Source organism: Rhineura floridana, chromosome 3 (assembly GCF_030035675.1).
Source record: "Rhineura floridana isolate rRhiFlo1 chromosome 3, rRhiFlo1.hap2, whole genome shotgun sequence".
Classification (NCBI taxonomy): Eukaryota; Metazoa; Chordata; class Lepidosauria; order Squamata; family Rhineuridae; genus Rhineura; species Rhineura floridana.
In genome coordinates this window covers 40,728,875-40,749,611 of record NC_084482.1, presented here as the reverse complement: position 1 = coordinate 40,749,611, position 20,737 = coordinate 40,728,875, and the positions used below count along the sequence as shown (strand labels likewise).

The following is a 20,737-nucleotide window of genomic DNA, read 5'->3' as shown; positions in this document are numbered from 1 at the left end:
TTCAGTCGGTACGCCACGGGATTGATTTGAGTTTCTATTTCGAAAGGACCCACCCTCTTGTCTTGTAATTTTCTACATTTGCCCGGCATCTGGAGGAAGCGGGTGGACAGCCATACCTGGTCTCCCGGTTGAAGGGGGGGGCCCTCCTTCCTGTGCAGGTCAGCAACTCGCTTGTACTCCGTTTTGGCTTCATTTAACTGCTGTTTCAGTGTCTGTTGCGCCGCTTGCAATTCCTTAAGGAAGTCCTCAGCTGCCGGTACCAGCATTCCTTCTGAGCTGCTTGGAAAAACTTTAGGATGGAATCCATAATTAGCGAAGAACAGGGTTTGTTGAGTGCTGGAGTGCAGAGAATTGTTGTAGGCGAACTCTGCAAAATGCAAATATGATACCCAGTCAGTCTGTTGATAGGACACACAGCTTCGTAAATATCTTTCCAAAACGGCGTTCAAGCGTTCCGTCTGCCCATCTGTCTGGGGGTGATGGGCGGAGGAGAGTTTTAATTCCGTCTGCAACTGTTTCCACATTGCTCTCCAAAATTTGGCTGTGAACTGAGTTCCTCGGTCTGAGACTACGCTGTTTGGCAATCCATGCAGCCGGTAGACTTCTTTTATGAATAACTTGGCCGTTTCTTTAGCCTCTAAGGCCCCTGCACAAGGAAGAAAGTGTGCCATTTTGGTAAGTAGATCCACCACTACTAAGATGGCTGTCATTCCTTGGGACTTGGGTAGATCAGTTATAAAATCCATGGAGAGGTCCTTCCAGGGTTCGTGTGGGACAGGCAACGGTTGTAACAGTCCTGCTGGTGTCCCTGTTTGTGTTTTTGTCCGCAGACAGACAGAGCAGGACTTTACATAACTCTCAATATCCCGACGCATTTTAGGCCACCAGAAGTCCTTGGCCACGTTCTGAATGGTCTTGTAAATCCCAAAGTGTCCCGCTGTGATGGCATCATGACACTGGCGTAGGATTCTGAGCCTTAATTCCCCTTCTGGCACATATCTGGCGGTTTTGAACCATAACAGTCCATTTCTCCAGTGAAAGGTTACTTCTGAGTCTTGACCTTGTCCCGTCTCCTGCTGATATTTTAGCATGTCTGCATCTTCTTGTTGTGCCTTTTTGAGTTCCTCTTCCCATGAAGGCTGGCATACTCCCAACGTTAATTTCTCTGGCGGGATTACGTACTGAGGCTGGTCCTCGGATTCACTTTCTTTGTATTGTGGCTGTCTGGATAAGGCATCCGCTCTCTGGTTTTTGGCTTGGGCATGGTAAGTAATCTGGAAGTTAAACCTAGTGAAGAACTGGGACCATCTTATCTGTCTCTGGTTCAGCTTTCTGGCTGTTTGGAGGCTTTCAAGATTCTTGTGGTCGGAGCGCGCTTCAATTCGATGAGAGGTCCCCTCTAGGTATTGTCTCCAGTTTTCAAAAGAGTCCTTGATGGCCAGCAGCTCCTTCTCCCAAACTGTGTAGTTCTTCTCTGCGGGCTTTAACTTCCGAGAGAAGTACGCACAGGGGTGCAGCTCCTTCCCTTCTTGGTCTAATTGTAGCAGAACCCCCCCCGATGGCAAAATCTGAAGCATCTGCTTCCACTACGAAAGGGCGGTTCGGATCAGCAAAGCGCAGAATGGGCTCAGTAGCAAACCTTCTCTTCAGCTCCTCAAAGGCCTTGGTGGCGTTCTCTGTCCATTGAAACTTCTTCTTCCCCCTTAAACAGTCAGTCAGAGGAGCTGTTAATTTGGAAAACCCTGGAATGAACTTTCTGTAATAATTGGCAAACCCCAAAAACCGTTGTACATCCTTTTTGGTGACAGGTTGGCCCCAGTCCAATATGCAGCTTACTTTCCCTGGGTCCATCTCCATGCCTTCCGCTGAGATTCGATATCCAAGGAAGTCTAGAGACTTGAGGTCAAATCCACATTTCTCTAATTTAGCATACAGGTGATTTTCTCTCAGTCTCTTCAACACCGTCTTCACATGCTGGTCGTGGTCTTCCTGGTTCTTTGAGAACACCAGGATATCATCTAAGTAACAGATTACATACGTGTCCAACAAGTCTCTAAACACGTCGTTCATGAATTTTTGAAAAATTCCTGAATTTCCACAAAGCCCGAACGGCATGACCAGGTATTCATACTGTCCGTAAGCGGTCAAGAATCCTGTTTTCCATTCATCTCCCTCCTTCATTCTGATCAGATTGTACGCTCCTCTCAAATCCAACTTCGTGAAGATTTTTGCAGAGCGCAGTCGGTCCAGCAACTCTGAGATCAGGGGCAGCGGGTAGCTGTTGGGGATGGTGATCTGGTTCAATGCGCGATAGTCGTTACAGGGTCTGAGTCCCCCCCCTTCTTTTTCACAAACAATAGTGGCGCTCCAGCAGGGGATTGTGAGGGGCGTATGAATCCTCGCCTCAGGTTTTTATCCAGGAATTCCTTCAGGGCCTCCCTCTCATTCTCTGTGAGAGAGTAGATTCTCCCTGATGGGATGCTGGCTCCTGGCACTAGGTCAATCGCACAGTCGTAAGGGTGGTGGGGGGGTAAAGTCTCTGCCTCTTTTTCATCAAACACATCTTTGAATTCTTCATACTTTGGCGGCAGGGTCACTTGCTCGATCTCTTGCACTGCCCCCGCTAAGGTGTTCTTGATTCCTTCAGGTTGACAGTTCTCCTGGCAATACTGTGAGGTGAACCACACCACCGCCTCCTTCCAACTTATTTTGGGTTCATGCTTTGCTAGCCAGGGCATTCCCAGAATCACCTCAAAGTTCGAGAGATCTGACACGTATAGCGAAATGAACTCTTCGTGCCCAGGGATTTGAAGTTTCACTTCCTCTGTGGCTTGTGTCACCCCTCCTGACTTCAGGGGTCTCCCATCGATAGTCTCCACAGCTAGGGGAGCGTCCAGTTTCCACCGGGAAATTCCATGACGCTTGACTAACTTTGCATCAATAAAATTTGTGGAGGCTCCACTGTCAATTAAGGCAGTGGAATTAAACACCACTCCTCTGGAAGTTGTAATCCGAATAGGCAAGACCAACACCCCCTTTGAGGGAGGTTGGATCGTTGGGGGGCCTTTATACAACGCTGCCCCCAGTCCACCGGCCTGCACGTGGACTGGGTGTTCTAGTTTCCCGACGGCTCGGCTTTCCCCCCTTTCAGTCCACAGTCTCTGGCCACATGGCCCGACTTTGAACAATAAAAGCATAAACGTTCCCGGCGTCGTCTTTCCTTTTCTTCTTCCGACAGTCTTGGCCTAGCCCCTCCCTGTCCCTCAGTTGCATTACCTGCCATCCCTGCAGTGGGAAGGGTCTTGTTGCGGGATGCCGAGGCTGAGTATCTCGGGACCTCCTGCTTCCTTTCCAGGCGCCTTCCTTCCATCCGGTGATCTATCTGTAGGCATAGCCGGATGAGCCCTGGTAGGTCAGCGGGGGGGGAGGTCCTGGCCAACTCATCCAGGATTTCAGCATTTAATCCACTCTGGTACATAAACATCAGGGCGGCGTCATTGTAACCAGTTTCCTGGGACAGAATTTTAAAAGCGTTAGTGTACTCGGAAACAGTCCCTTTAGCTTGCTTCAGAGCGCCTAGTTGCCGCGCTACTGTTTCAGCCCTTTGCGGGTCTTGAAACATCTTGGTCATCTCCTGTATAAATCCTCTGTACCTTCCTAAGACAGTATCCTTTCTCACGAGATACGGAGTCACCCATTTTGCAGCTTCTCCCTCCAGGAGGCTAATCACGAAAGCTACTTTAGCCCCATCGTCTGGAAATTCCGTGTGCCTGACATCCAGATATAACTCACATTGAGCCACAAAGGTTGCCAACTGATCACTTTGTCCCGCGTATTTTGGGGGCAATCCAATGGGAACCTTTACTATGGCAGCTGGAGGGGCTGTTCGCATCTGGTCTATCGTGGCCTTCAAGGTTTGATTATCCGTCTTCAGCGCCTTGACTGCTGCTAGCAGGGCTTGAACTTCCGTCTGCAAATCAGCTACCTTAGTCCTCAAGAGTTCCACTTCCTCCGTCTCAGAAGTGGGGTTCGTCCCCCCCGCTGCTCCCTTTGACATCTTGTCCCAGTCAAGTGAAGAGAGCGTTGAGGGTGATTTAGGTGGCTCTGTCAAGCTGTCAGGCCCAGGATGTGACTCAGGAACCAGACCAACCGCTGTAGTTAATTCGTGTTTTATTAGGGTAATGTCCAAACAAAGACTGCGTTTTCTCATGAAGCAATACAGGGATACAGGTCCTGCGGCATTGGGAGAAAGTTGACAGAGCAAGGGACTTCTTCCCGCCTGTTCTTTAAGAAGGGGCCAAACGGGCGCGCAATCTTTCGCTCCTCCTTAACTGCCCCTCAGGTACTGCCCGCCTTCCCCCCCTTCTCTCCTGTCTTTTCAGCTGTCTGCGTGTGCGCGGTGAGGGGGGAAGTATCACCCCCTCCTCTTCTGAAGTTTCCGATTCCAGGATGGGGGATAGGGGAGGGGCTGATGGTAAACTGCCTCCCCGCTTTTCGGCTGTGAGCAGCCCTCCCTCTTTCCCCTCTTGCTCTGAGCCTGAAAGAGGGGGAGGCGTGAGAATGTCCAGGGAGGGCTCAGGCTCCCCGTTGCTAAGCGACCTTATCACTGGCAGTTCCTCTGTTTCGTCTTCGCTCCAAAGGGGGGAAGTTCCTCCCCCTTCCCTCTGCCATCCATCCGAATACTCTTCTCTCAACTCTCCGGGATCCAGCTCCCCGGGATTGGGACCCCAGCTCTGCCTTCCGACAGTGAGGCTGTCAATGTGCTGAACCAGTGCCTGGCTGCGACAATGGACTGGATGAGGGCTAATAAACTGAGGCTCAATCCAGACAAGACTGAGATGCTGTTAGTGGGTGGTTCTTCTGACCGGATAGTGGATGTTCAACCTGTCCTGGATGTGGTTGCACTCCCCCTGAAGGAGCAGGTTCATAGCTTGGGGTTTTTCCTAGAACCATCTCTGTCACTTGAGGCTCAGGTAGTCTCAGTGGCACAGAGTGCCTTCTACCAACTTTGGTTGGTGGCCCAGCTACGCTCCTATCTGGACAGGGATAACCTGGCTTCAGTTGTCCATACTCTGGTAACCTCCAAGTTAGATTACTGCAATGCGCTGTATGTGAGGCTGCCTTTGAAGATGGTTTGGAAGCTGCAGCTTGTGCAAAATGGAGCAGCCATATTGGTAACAGAGACCAGAAAGTTTGAACATATAAAACCGATTCTGGCCCGCTTGCATTGGCTGCCTGTATGTTTCCGAGCTCGATTCAAGGTGCTGGTTTTAACCTATAAAGCCTTACACGGCTTAGGACCACAATACCTGATGGAACGCCTCTCCCGACATGAACCCATCCGTACACTACGCTCAACATCCAAGTTCCTCCTCCGGATGCCTACTCCGAGGGAAGCTGGAAGGGCCTTCTGAGTGGTGGCCCCCAAATTATGGAATGATCTTCTTGACGAGGTGCGCCTGGCGTCAACACTGTTATCTTTTTGGCACTAGGTCAAGACTTTCCTCTTCTTCCAGACATTTTAGCATGTTTAAAAAAATTTTAAAAAAATTTAAATTGTGTTTTAAAATTTGTATATTTGTTTTTAATGTTTTTAATTGTTGTAAACCGCCCAGAGAGCTTTGGCTATGGGGCGGTATATAAATGTAATAAATAAATAAATAAATATTGAATAAATAATTTCTGGAATGGATCAGTGTCCTTTTAATTCCAAATCCATTTTAATTTAAGGCTGAGGAGTTATGATCAGGGGTCTTCAATACAATTTGCCACACGTTCTCCTGCTGTCTCTTATGAACAACAAGTGGCAGCCTTCCTGGACATATAACTTTATTCTCATGCTGTGCTTCTGAGACACAGATCACACTGGAAGGCAACGCAGTTCCAGGAAGGGATAATCCTTCTAAGAGGATGGAGGGAGGTGTGAGCATGTGAGAGACAGAACACAGATGAATGGGGTATGTGAGAAAGAAGTAATGGATGCAGTGGTGCAATTAGGCAAGTTTTACCTTTGGACCCATTAACAGGGCCAAAGTAAAATCAGCCAGCCCCGGCAGCATCTGGGGGCCCTCCTGATCATGCTGCTGAGTGGGGCCCCAGACATCTATGCCAAAAATCAATCCTACCCTGATGATACCGCTGAATACATGATGGATGGATGGGTATGTGCATTCAGATGGATGGGGGATGTGGCCCTGTCCACATTTGCCTCCAACCCCACCCACCAGTGGCATACAACTCCCAACAGATTAACTCAGAGGGAACATGGCCCTCAGGAGAAAACGGTTCCCCCATGCCTGTCATACAGCATACATGGCTAGCACACTTTCAGTGTAGTGAAGTGGGATGCACCAGTATTTTCAAGTTCTTCCACAACTAGGAATCTGTTCAGTGCTTATCAGATAAGGCAGATTAACGAAGTGGTAGGGAGTTTTTAAAAGAGCCCAGTAAAGAACAGAATTGGACATTTTTTCTCACACAGACACTTTCAGGGAATTTTGCCACATAGCAGTGTCCCAATCTGCTAGTGTCACGAACTCCATAACATAATCCTGGTCAACCCTTAATCTATTTTTGAGCGACGCACAACCCCCAGTGCTGTTTATTTTTAAGAAAGTACATCACTGTCATACATAAATCAAAAGAGGAATTTCTCATATGTTGTGCTGTTAAGTGCTTCATTTACAACCCGTTTTCCTCTCTGTGTAAGAAAGAATCAAATTTATATAAAATTGAGTCTGCGGTAAAATCTGCAGAATGCAGATCTGGAATTTGTTTATTTACTGGGCTATGGAGAGAGAGGGGAAAAAACAGTGTGTGTGTACACTGAAGAGAGGTAGCCCCAAGGGAGGAGCATCATTCTAGTGATCCCACGTGTAGGCGCAGTTTCTGATCTATTTCTAACTGATGTGATGCATTTGATCTGGTTTATAAATCCTTACTTTTTTGGAGTAAGATCTTCAGAGATGAAAGAAACGGCATCACCCAGGGGAACAGCATGAAGCACACGTCAGGTGGAGGGGGGGGGAGATATTCTTCACTCCACCTCCCCAGGTTTTTAGTTATAAAATCCAAACACTGATGAGGATAGCATCATTTCAATCATACACCTCTGCACTTCATACTAGTAATTTTCTTTGCTATTACAAAGAAATGTTGGGATTTGGCATATTTTATTACACCTGTCATCAGCTGCTTCCCATTCTGTGCCATGATATACAAAAGGTCGGTGGCACAGAAAATACACAAATGAAACAATGTGTCAGGCCTTGGAAAAAGAAAGCATGCTTCTCAATTCAACTAGATTGAAGTCTTGACTTCAAAGCTCTTCTGAACTGACCACCCGTGCAGGGAACTGTGGTTGACTGTGGCCAAATTTCCGTCAATAGTTATTATAGATTGGAAGGATTTTCCTCTCCTGAGAGCAGGCAATACTGCAGAACTTTCCTCAGTATTCTAGCTGGTATCAGGCTCTTGGGCAGAAGTGCCAACGTGCACGCAGCTGTTGGTGGCTCAGTGGTAGAGCATATGTTTAAAAGCTGAACCTGCATCCCAGGTTCAATCTCCAGACACAGCTGGGGAAGACGCCCTTCTGAAGCCTTGGAAAGTTGCTACCAGCCAGTGGAGACAATACTGAATTAGATGTACCAGTGTGGCATTAGGCCCATAACGGCTCCCCCCCCCATCTTTACATAGCAGTGCATTAGGGCATTTGTATTAAGGCTGAGGTTACCAAATAGCTTCTCCAGAGACTGGCAAGTTATAACGGCATACCAAAATGTGGTTTTTCAGCACCACAGACGACACTACTTGTCAGACTTGGAGGCTTCAGTATCCTCTCCACTGTGTCTCTGGCTATGTTCTAGTATTTTCAGTGTTAAATTCTGTTTTCTATAGGAGGACCTAACATATATTAATATTAAATAACACACCCACAGTTATTCTTACCAGAGTTACAGGTTAAGAACAGACCCATTTGCTTTAAACAGACATTTGTAAGTCAAAACAAAAAAGGTTTTTGCCAGTGTGATTTTAATGGCTTATTCTAGTTCATCAGAAGCACACTGATTTTCAAGAGAAGGAAGCTTTAGGAACAACAGTGCGGTGTTAGGACTTAGATATATCTCACTCTGACATAACTCCAGGAGTAAAAAAGGTAAGGGCTAGAACTCCCTGACCCTGCAGAAATTATAGAACAGTGTCACTTGCACTTTGAATACTGGCTCATTACCCTCTGAGGTTGTCTGAAAACTGCACATGCACAGATGCTGCCTGTCAGCTGAGCTGGTTTGTATACACAGCACAAACTCATGCTGGTTCAGGGCACAGGGGGCCTGAGCCATGGCCAGGGCTATGCATACTATGTGTACTTGAAAGAATATTCTGCATCAAGGTAAATCAAATGCTGAGCCAAGAAAATGGAATTATGTGTCCTGCATTAATGCATGCAAATTAATCACTTTTACATACATCTGCTTATTTTACACAATCTATTCTGTTTCTGTCAGTCATACAGCGAACTATAAATGCCACAGAACCCTCATCCCCCAAACGACTGGAAATGCTTTTCCCCTCCCCACCTCATCCCGAGTTTCTCAGGTTTCACCAGGCACTGCTTACCCACACACTCCCAAGTTTGTTTTCATAGCCAGAAAGGCAAGAAACTAACTTTAAAAGGATGAGAATAGAGATACAAGTTCTGTGCTTGCACAGAATATGTACAGACCAACACCACAATATTAGTAAAGACAGTAAGCAGAGAGAGGGGGTTGTTTGCACTTGGGTCTGCACCTGCCTTTTCTTTTTGCTAAAAGAAACCTGGAAACATGTAAGCAGCATCTGAAATGCCTACAAACCATGAGGTTTCTGGGATAGGCTTTCCGTGTGTGTGTGTGTGTGTGTGTGTGTGTGTGTGTGTGTGTGTGTGAGTGTGTGAGTGTGAGAGAGAGAGAGAGAGAGAGAGAGAGAGAGAGACATACACACACACACACACACGTATATACTGTGCCCACCACAATCCCTTAGACCTCAGGTGCAGATTCATTTCCATCTTTGCCACTATAGCCTGAATGTGTTACACAGCATCAATTTGCATATATTATGCTAAAAACAGAATTTGAGCCATTTTTGGCACAGGCTCTGGATTTTGGGGGTGGAGGTTATAAGCAGCCCTGGATGTAGAGTCCTCTCTCTAGGTCCCAGGACAAAAGATGTGCATACTGTTACAAAGCAGCTGCCTCTGAAGGCTTAATAGCTTCAGTCCTGTGCACCAAAGAGACCTATCCTCCCCTTTTATCCCATTACATTCCCTTGAGATTGACTCTGAGCACACTCTTTAGCATACCTTCTGTGCATTAATTTCACTCTACAAGGGCACAACATTCTTGGCATGGGATGCCCTTCATCTATAATACTGCCTTCCCCTCAGGACTTACAAAGGTCCAGGCATCTTTCAAAAGCATTGCAAAATCTTTTATTTTTTAATCTGATTACACTACTGTTAGGACCCCCCCAAGCTAGAACAGCAGGATTTCATAGTTTTATTTCTTCTTTTGATTTTACTGTTTTGAGTTTGTTTTTAATAATAAAACTGTCCAGAACTGTCAGAGTATGGGAGTCTAGAAATTCAGACCAACACACACTTGTGTGTGTACATGTATCTGTATCTTTCTTTGTTGCATAATGCAAAATTGTTCCTCCCGATTTCACTGCCTCGGGATATCAACATCTTAGCAGGCGCTGAAAGGATAAACCAGCAATAAGGAAAACATCAAGGTACACTGGAGAAAGCAATACACTTTTCAGAAAAGGGGAAAGAAATCCCCCCTGACCCAAACCCTGTAGTAAGTAAAAGGGAAGGTAGCTAGAAACAGCTCCTTTAGAAAGTATATCCTAAGAATGTTCAAGATAGGGGTTTTTTTAATCAATCCTTCATCTATGGCACTGTAAACATTCAGTGGTTTGATGAAAGATGGGGTTATGCATCTTAACCAGTGCAGGATTAAATGGCGTAAGGTGGTCCTAAATTGAACTATATTCTGAGACTTCCATACGCCACATGCACACAGAACTGCAGGAGGCAGCAAATACATTAAGAATATAAGAAGAACCTGCTGGATCAGGCCAATGGCCCATCTACTCCAGCATCCTGTTCTCACAGCGGCCAACCAGCTGTCCATGGGAAACCCGCAAGCAGGACGAGAGCACCAAGAGCACTCTCCTCTCCTGTGGGTTCCAGCAACTGGCATTTGGAAGCACATTGCCTCCGATTATGGAGGCAGAGCATAGCCATCATGGCTAGTAGCCATTAATAGACAAATTCATGGAGGAAATGGCTAATCCTCTTTCATTCCATCCAAACTGGTGGCAGTCACTGCCTCTTGTGGCAGTGAATCCCATAGTTTAACTTTCTTTTGTCTGTCCTGAATCTTCCAACGTTCAGCTTCATTGAATGTCCACGAGTTCTAGTCTTATGAGGGAGAAAAACTTTTCTCTATCCACTTTCTCCATGTCATGCATAATGTTATACACTTCTATTCTGTTACCTCTTAATCTCCTTTTCTCCAAACTAAAAAACCCCAAATGCTACAACCTTTTCTCACAGGAGAACCACTCCATCCCCTTGATCATTTTGGTTGCTCTTTTCTGAACCTTTTCTAGCTCTACAATATTCTTTTTGAGGTAAGGTGACCAGAACTGTACACAGTGTTCCAAATGTGACTGCACCATAGATTTATATAATGGCATAATAATATCGGCAGTTTTACTTACAATACGTTTCCTAATGATCCTTAGCACAGAATTTGCCTTTTTCACAGCTGACGGCACACGGGCTCAATATCTTCATCAAGCTATCCACTATGACCTGCAATGTCTCATTCTAGTCAGTTACCGCCAGTTCAGACCCCATAAGCATATGTGTGAAATTAAGTTGTTTTGTTCCAATATATAAAACGTTATAGTTGTTTACAATGAATTGCATTTGCCATTTTACTGCCCATTCACTCAGTTTAAAGAGGTCCTTTTGGAGCTCCTCACAATCCCTTTTTTTTAAAACAATCCTGAACAATTTAGTATCATCAGCAAACTTGACTAACCTCACCGCTCACCTCTAACTCTAGATCATTTAGGAACAAATTAAAAAGCACAGGTCTCAATATCAATCTTTGGGGTGACTCCACTTTCAACAGCCCTCCATTAGGAGAAACTGTCCATTTATTCCTATTCTGATTCCTGCTACTTAACCAATTCCTGATCTACAAGAAGACTTATTTTCTTATTCCATGACTGCTAAGCTTATTCAGGAGTCTTTGGTGAAGTACCTTATCAGAAGCTTTTTGAAAATCCAAGCACACTATGTCAACCAGATCACCTCTATCTATATGTTTCTTAATACTCTAGATTAGTGAGACAGGACTTTCCCTTGCAGAAACCATGCTGGTTCTGCCTCAGCAAGGCTCGCTCTTCTACATGCTTGGTGATTTTATCTTTAACAATAGTTTCTACCAGTTTTCCTGGGACAGACATTAAGCTAACCAGCCTATAATTTCTGGGATTCCCCTTGGATCCCTTTTTAAAGATTGGTATTACATTGGCCACTTTCCAGTCCTTAGGTATGGAGGCAGATCTGAGGGACATTACATATTTTTATTAGAAGATCAGCAATCTCACATTTGAGTTCTTTGAGAACAGTTAGGTGGATGTCATCTTGACCCCGCAATTTGTCAGTTTTTATTTTGTCTACTAAACCTAGAACTTCATCTCTCGTCACCACTATTTGCCTCAGTTCCTCAGACTCCCTTCCTGCAAAGGTTAGTTTAGGCGCAGGGATCTGCCCTATATCCTCCATTGTGAAGACAGATACAAACAATTCATTTAGCTTCTCTGCAATCTCCTTACCCTGCTTAAACACACCTTTGCCTCCCTTGCCATCCAAGGATCCAACTGTCTCCCTAGACTAGCCTTTCCCAACCAGTGTGCCTCCAGATGTTGTTGGACCACAACTCCCATCAGCCTCAGCCAGCATTGCCAATGGTCAGGAAGATGGGAGTTGTGGTCCAACAACATCTGGAGGCACACTGGTTGGGAAAGGCTGCCCTAGACAATTCTCCTACTTTTAATGTATTTGAATAATTTTTTGTTGTTGGTTTTTATGTTGTTCGCAATGTGCTCCTCAAATTCCCTTTTAGCATCCCTTACTGTCTTCTTGCATTTCTTTTGCCAGAGTTTGTGTTCCTTTTTATTCTCCCCATTTGGACAAGCCTTCCATTTTTTGAAGGAAGCCTTCTTGCCTCTAATAGCTTCTTTGACTCTGCTTGTTAATCACACCGGAATCCTCTTGGCTCCGGTGGTACCTTTCCTGATCTGGGGTATATACTCCAGTTAAGCTCCTACTATTGTGTTTTCAAACACCTCCCAAGTGTTTTGGAGTGATCTGACCCTCTGGACTTTGCCTTTCAACTTCCTTTTTACCAATCCTCTCATTTTGAGGAAGGTTCCTCTTTTGAAGTTAAATGTGACCATGTTTGATTTTCTTGGCAGTTGGCCATTTATATGTATGTTTAATTTAACAGCACTATTGTCACAGCTCCTAATCAGTTCAACAACACTGTATACCACAAATCAGTAGCAAACGGAATGGTGGGGCAGAGGTGCATACCTGACCTCCTGGTAGGTGAGCTGCTGCTGCTTACTGGGAGGGGGAAGAGTTGAGGGAGAGGATGGTGTGCTGCAAACGCACCAGTGGAGCCAATCCAGTGCTCCTGCCAATGCATTTGGAATGTGTCACCCTCCCTGCTGCCTCATCCCTCACTTTACTGGTAAGCAGAAGTGACTCATCTGTTGGGAGGTCAGTTAAGCACCTCCACCCCACCGCATTGTCTGCTACTGTCACACATTCTAAAACTTAAAAACTGATGCAAAGAGAGCCTTACTTTTTTAGGAGTGGGAAGGTGAGTGAGGGACAGAAGACTTGTGTATGCGTTAAAAAACTCAAAAGCATTGCAGAAACAGAAGCGAAAACAGTATATGCTCAGCAGGTGGGCAGATTTCACTCTCTCCATCCAAGGCAGTAAAGACCCTTACACTAGGCTAAAATTTAAAAACCCTGCTGCCATTTGCCTTTTTTCTATGCTAAAAAGCCCCAAACAGTGTAACTTTTTCTCATAGGGACGTTGCTTCAGCTCCTTTATCTTTTGGGTTGCTCTCTTCTGCACCTTCTTTGGCTTTACAATATCCTTTTTGAGGTGCAATGACCAGAATTGTATGTAGAGTATCCCAGGTGTGGTTGCAACATAGATTTAAATATAAAGATGTTAAGATATTAGCAGTTTTGTATTCAATTCAATTAGATCATAACTTTTTAAGAAATGTATTTTTTTTAGATATTCTTCATTTACTTTTTATACCAATCACAACTTTTACCAGTTATACAGATCTTCAAATAAACTTTAATTGGTTCAACTGAGGTTTATTCAGGTACAATGTAAGTACATAATGCTTATCCATAGGACTGGGGAAATACAACATGGGCTCAATTTAAGATATTACAAGGACCAAGAGGTAAAGCTTGATAAAACTGCCATTTAGCTAATGTGGTGTTATTGGTAAAAAAATAAAATTCCAGGGTCAATTAAAGTTGGAGAAGAACCTTAACCATTAGAAAGTTTCTAAATGACAAAAAATGATATGCAGATAGTTCCATCTTCAGAGCTAAACAGGTCTCTCCTTCAGAGTACATATGTGGAGTACATGTGTAACAAGTAAATAACATCTGCCAGAGAGAAAGCAGTTGTGAGTGGGTGGAGCCAAATTAGGAGGCGGGGACTAAAAGCGATAGAAATATTTCTTGCTCTGTCGCTTCAGCCCAAGCCACTGCTAGATGAAGTCACCTGGTGTTAAAGGCAGGAGAAGTCTCACCACCCACAACCATCTGACCATCCTGTGGTCCAGCTCTTGCTTTAGTTCTATCACCAAGCCCTACCCAACCATAACTAGAGCAGGAGAATTGCCTGTGACCCACCTGAGTGTGTACGGAGGTGGCCTGTGAGTGCATCTCTCCTCCGACAGGCATAATTGCAGAAGGGACATTTAAAGGGCTTCTCACCCGAGTGCAGCTTGATGTGGCGAAGGAGGTTGCCCTTTTGGGTGAAGGAGGCACCACACTGATTGCAATGGAATGGCCTCTCACCTAGAAAAAGAGCACCGTTAGTGAGAATCCAGAAAAGTTAGCCATGTTCCTTGCTGTCACTAAGCAACGTTCCATCTTGTATCCCCTTTGCTATGCTTCCCTACTCAGTGAAAAAGTCATTTATTTTGGTTTGCTTTCATCCTGTTGCCAAGTTTAATGTTCTGAAATCCAGGATCCCTTAAATTCAAGTTACAAGCATTTACACAGCATTTTAAATAGGATCAACTTTCACACCCAAAATATACACTTTTTTGGTGCAGGGCTAACAGCCTATTTACATGCTGCTCATCAATCATGTGGAAGATGAGTGTTCTCTTTTGCACACACGGGGAACTAAAGACACAGGTTAGTAGCAAGCCTAGCATTCCCAAGTCACACACCATGTTGCCTGCACAGTTGCTTGGTCTTTGCATATGTCCTATTAGGTCTCTTGAGTGCAAGCCTCTGCCCATTACTATATTCAAGCCCAATTTTGAGTTATGCCTTGTCCCATAAATGCTATCCAGTTCCTGGATGTCAAACCTATTCTCCTCAGCTCTGCTTCTTCTACTTTGGGTGGGATGCCTTCTATTCACAACAAGCCAACTTCATGCTCAGTAATTTGAAATTGACAATACTTACGACTACCACTTAATGAACCATGATCCCCGGTTCAGACACAATGACAAGCCAAGCTTAAGGCCAAACCAACTAAGTCCCCCTCTGAGCTGTTTGGGAGAAGAGGGTGGACTGCTCAAGGCTGAGGGGTGTTCAGTTCATTCCAGCTCATGCATATTACACAAAATGGTTTAGCATGACATGAGAATATGTTAAGTATTTTGAATGGTCTGAAGAGCTTTATAAATACTTATCGTCATCATCATGATTGATCTAACATCCGACATCTATAAGTATCGATAAAGTGACTCAGAGACATATTAGACTAAAGGCCTGAGTGTGACAAGCAGACTCTTAGACCACAACACCTTGAAGCACTATGCAAGTGCCAAGCATACAGTTATCAGCAGCCATGCCTACTCACCGGTGTGGCTGCGTTTGTGCACCATCAGTACGTTTGGGCCAATGCACACCATCCCACAGATATCACACTTCAGCTTGCCGTTGGGTAGTCGGATGCCACCAGGTGAATGTGGCTCCTGCCCAGTCCCGTCACAGTAGCCAAGGGGCTCAGAGAGGGAATCCTCCACGATCACACTGTCCTCTTTTTCAATGAGCCGGTCGTCATGGGACAGCAGATGGCTTGATTCTTCATCGCTGTACATTTCCACCTTGATAGAATTTGCTACGGAGGAAAAAGATGAGTAGGTTTATAACAAATATTTGTCAATAGTTAACTTTTTAAAAAGCTGCTATGGCCTTGGAAAATGAAAAGAGACTTTCAAAAACTTTGGCTTTGAGAACAAGCAAAAAGACAATAATTATTAAAAAAAAAGAACCTTTCCTATTAGCATCTAAGGCCTGGTCTTGGGGGAAGGGGAAAATAATAGAAGTTTCTAAAATTATGCATGATGTAGAGAAAATACCTCTTTTATCCCTTTTCCCCTTTATGCTAGAACTCAGATCATCCCGTGAAACTGACTGGGAGTATTTTCAGAATAAACCAAGAAAGGACTTCTTCACACAGTATATCATTACCTTATGCAATTCAGTGCCACAAGATGTGTAGTGATGGCCACTAGTTTAGATGGCTTTGACAGGGGATTAGCAAAATTCATGGAGGACAGGGCTATCAGTGAGTATTAGCCATATTGTTTAAATGAACTTCTGTGGTTTCAGGAAGTGTTCCTCTAACTACCACTTGCTGCAGGGCAATAGCAGAGAGATGGCTCTGGAAATTTCTGGCTGGTCACCACTGGATGCTGGATTAGATGGCCTTTGACCTGATTCAGCACAGCTCTTCTTAAGTTCTTAGTATCAAAAGGGTATCAAATACTATCCCCAGTGCTCCAACTAATTTAGAGCTCAGCAAATAGGAAGAGCAGGCCACTGGATCCCTGGCCAAGTAGAAAGAGCGGGTGGATGTTTCACTCTGAACATACCGAACAACGTCTGAAGGGCTTCCTTCAAAAGCCTCCTAATGACTTAGGAATTTTTCTAGGCCATTTTGTATCACCTTGCAAAACTATTTTATGAACAATGTGTGACAGTTTTCCTATAGACATTCAAAATATATATACACAGTAGATCAAGAGTCCTAAACTCTGGAACTAGTCTCCAAAGAAAGCCCATATAAAATTATTCATTTAAGAGTAAACAAGAAACTGGGCTGCTATTGCATAAACAAGAGCTCCTGCTGGGAGAACATTCAGCAGGGCAGTAAATCTTATCTCATCAGCTGGTGTACAGAAGAGTCAATGCTTGTGCCATTTCAAGGTGTAAAACAGGTTATCAAATATTTAAAAGGAGAAAAACGGAATAAGGTAGGTGCACAATTTCTCTGGAAAAGATTTCACATCTGATCGCCACGTTGTCACATGCACATGGAGTATTTCACACTTGTTAACCTGCAAAGCATTCCTTTTCCACCCACCACCAAAGAAAGGGGACAATCAAATGGCTACAATGGTGGACAGAATCCCAAATTTTAAACAACATCCTTGGGCCACAATGTTAACTGTGTACAGCTGTTGACAGGTAGATGAAATCAGAAAATGAAAAAATGGTGAAAGGGAAAGCCTTTTCACATGCCTGGCACTTTCCGAGCCAGGCAGTGGAAGCTCACAACTTGGAAAGCAAGTTTGCCTCTTGAAACAACTAATGGAATGTAAGCTTGAGAAAAGGGGGCTTCCTGCTTCTGCCTACTGACACATGGAGCAGCCTCCGCTACAGAAGGAATGGTGTTACAAGGCCTGACTGAATAAACACTCCTGAACCTTTGGTCCATAGCCAGGTTCTGTCATTCTACCTCAGCTGGCACGTGTGAGAAGGGCTCTGGTATTTAAATCTCCTCCTAAAGCAACAGTCTCACTGCATTCTCTCCTAAGTGGCATCTGCTGCAATGGGAGAAGAGAAGGAGTAATGACCAAGCTCCAAACCAGGGGACAGCCTCGTTCAGGAATATAGGAAGCTGCCTTATAACAACTCCGACGATTGGTCTGTGTAGCTCAGCATTTTCTATGTGGACTAGGAGCAGCTTTTCAGGGTTTCAGGCAAGTGGTTGTCCCAGCCTTACCTGGAGATGCCAGGGATTGAAGTTGGGATCTTCTGCATGCTCTACTGCTGAGGTATGGCTCACGCTTGTTGAACTTAATTACTAATACAGCAGGAGGTAGAGAGTCTTAAAATTAAAAGGGAAGATGAACCCTTTCCCCTCCTTGTGCTCTTTTGCTTCAAGTAATTTTCTACCAACCCAGCTCTGAAATATTATTATCTTTATTTTTATCCTGCTCTTTTTCCAAGGACTGGGCTCAAGGTGGCTTCCAAACATAAAAATACATGTAACTTACAAGCATACAAAAATACAATCAGACTATGCGCAATAATAAAACCATTTAAATATACGGTTGGAGTAATTCAAACTCAGTTTAAGATGGTATAGATAAAACAGTAAAACAATACAACATCCTCTTCAAACCCCATAGGTTTGAAGGCTGGAAATAGGCTGGAAGAAAAGTGCCCGAGGAAACAGAGTACAGGGAAGTAAAGAGAGGGAGGGTTCAGTTCCCCCATCCATGCACCTTTCTTCTTTTAAAATGAAAAAGCCCACCATCACCCCTGCTTTACATATAAACACGACAGACCCACTGAGGTGTTCAATCATATCAAGCTTTGCCCCCGAGGATGGTCCTTTTTCCTACGCTTATGTATTATCCCAATTCCAAAGAAAGGGGATCCCAGGGAATGCAGTAATTATCGAACTATCGCCTTAATATCCCATGTAAGTAAAGTAATGCTCACGATTCTACAACAAAGGCTCTTGCCATATATGGAGCGAGAAATGCCAGACGTCCAAGCTGGATTTAGAAAGGGAAGAGGCACCAGAGATCATATCGCAAACATACACTGTATAATGGAACGGAGCAAGGAATTTCAGAAGGAAATCACTCTGTGCTTTATAGATTACAGCAAAACCTTTGATTGTGTAGATCATCAGGGCCGGCCCCACACATGCCGGAGCCATTGGGCACCAGCTTGCCCTGGGCCCTGGCACGCATGTGTGCACACACACATGCGCGCGCCCAGGGCCAGCCCCAGACATGCTGGAGCCGTTGGGCAAAAGCCTGTCCCAGGGCCCAGCGCTCCCCTTTCGCGATTCGCGCACGGCGAGAACTTCGGGACTCCGCCATTCCCTTGCTTAACTTACCTTGTTCTGCGGTTGCGCATGCAATGGTGCCCTTAAGAAAGATGGCGGCTGAGGTTTCCCCTAAGGAGCGGAAGCCTCTGCTACCATCTTGGTTCATGACAGGCATGCGAGCACACAGCACGCATGCGTGCCATCAGCCAAGATGGCGGCAGAGGCTTCAGCTCCTTAGGAAAACCTCAGCCGCCATCTTTTTTAAGGGCACCGCTGCACGTGCAACCGCAGAACAAGGTAAGTTAAGCAAGGGAATGGCGGAGCCCTGAAGCTCTAGCCATGCAATCCACGGCAGAGATCCTGCCACAAATTGCGGAAGGGGAGCAGAGGGGTCCCTCAGGGGCTCCTGTAGCCTCAGGGGCCCTCGGGCCAGTGCCCCACCTGGCCGCCCCTTGGAACCAGCCCTGTAGATCATGAAAAACGATGGAATATTTTAAAAGAAATGAGGGTGCGACAGCATCCGATTGTCCTGATGTGGAACCTATACACTGGACAAGACACTACTGTAAAGACAGATTATGGAGAAACTGATTGGTTCCCCATCGGAAAGGGTGTGGGACAGGGGTGTATTTTATCACCCTATTTGTTTAATCTATATGCAGAACATATCATACAGAAAGCAGGATTGGACCAAGATGAAGAAAATGTGAAAATTGGAGGGAGAAAGATATGCAGCTGATACCATACTAGCAGAAACCAGTAATGATTTGAAATGAATGATGTTGAAAGTTAAAGAGGAAAACACAAAAGCAGGACTGCAGCTGAACGTCAAGAAGACTAAAGTAATTACAAGAGAAGATTTATGTAACTGTAAAGTTGACAACGAGGACATTGAACTTGTCAAGGATTATCAGTACCTTGGCACAATCATTAACCAAAATGGAGACCATAGTCAAGAAATCAGAAGAAGACTAGGACTGGGGAGGGCAGCTATGAGAGAACCAGAAAAGGTCCTCAAATGCAAAGATGTATCACTGAATACTGAAGTCAGGATCACTCAGACCATGGTATTTCCAATCTCTATGTATGGAGGTGAAAGTTGGACAGTGAAAAAAGCGATAAGAAAATAAATTCATTTGAAATGTGATATTAGAGGAGAGCTTTGTGGATGCCATGGACCGCAAAAAAGACAAATAATTGGGTGTTAGAGCAAATTAAACCAGAACTATCACTAGAAGCTAAAATGATGAAACTGAGGTTATCATTCTTTGGACACATAATGAGAAGACATGATTAATTAGAAAAGACAATAATAATGGGAAAAACAGAAGCGAGTAGAAAGAGGAAGACCAAACAAGAGATGGATTGATTCCATAAAGGAAGCCACAGACCTGAACTGACAAGATCTGAACAGGGTGGTTCATGACAGATGCTATTGGAGGCTGCTGATTCATAGGGTCGCCGTAAGTCGTAACAACTTGAAGGCACATAACAACAAAATATTTTATGGGGTGTGGAAACTATATAAGCTAGCCTTCCTGAACCTAGTACCCCTTCAGATGTTTTGGACTCCAACTCCCATCTGTCCTAGCCAGCGTGGCAAACAGCACGGTGGGAGCTGGAGTCCAAAATCAGGTTGGGCAAGGCTAGAAAGTTGATCTTAGCCATTTAGATGTAGAATTACGACAGCAGTTACTACTTAATTGCCGCGTCCATTCGTAAAGACTGGTTGATTTGTGGCATTCCATAGGGCATTAGAATAGTTAAGAATGTAGGTCATTGTCAGCATATCTTCTTTCTCTCTCTCTCTCTAGTTGCAACCTATTCGTGCTATAGACCTGAAGAAAAAGGTAGAGATTGGGAGGCCTTGCAATGGGCACACACATCCTCTGCCTGCAGCCATGGGAGGAGACTAGTGCAGAGAATTTACCTATGCTCCTACAATATCTTGGCAGTAATTACATTAGTAAAAGCCAGGCTGCTTAGATTAGACACACACTGTTGTTATACGTCTTGGAGATCCAGCACAAGCTGACACTTCTGTGCACAAATATGAAGTGAAAGCCTGCTCACTGGGGCAGGAGCTGCTTAGATACATTGATGACAGCTGAACTTTGATGTTTTCCCATCCCCTGGGGATGAGCTTCTTTTTTTTCCTAGAGAGAGAGGGGAGGGATGGCTATTGTTCTACAACTTTCCTTACAGGGCTGGCAAAACAGGTTATGTAATATTCTTGCTCCACTGGGACATGAGCTTGCTGGCTGAACCAGCTGTGAAATCAAGACCGACCAGAAGCAACACTATCAGCCAGCATC

At 44.8% G+C, this 20,737-nt stretch overlaps 1 protein-coding gene across 10 annotated transcripts in view; it reads right to left on the bottom strand.

Annotated features, from left to right (window-relative positions):
• IKZF4 (IKAROS family zinc finger 4) overlaps nucleotides 1–20,737 on the bottom strand; it is a 78,172-nt gene that overhangs the window by 16,978 nt on the left and 40,457 nt on the right. For all 10 annotated transcript variants that reach the window (XM_061615486.1, XM_061615489.1, XM_061615496.1 and 7 more), the window contains 2 exons: nucleotides 15,210–15,470; nucleotides 14,021–14,188 (listed from right to left, as the gene is read on the bottom strand). In XM_061615486.1, coding sequence (XP_061471470.1) covers nucleotides 14,021–14,188; nucleotides 15,210–15,470 — 429 coding nt within the window. The remainder of the gene's footprint in view (nucleotides 1–14,020; nucleotides 14,189–15,209; nucleotides 15,471–20,737) is intronic.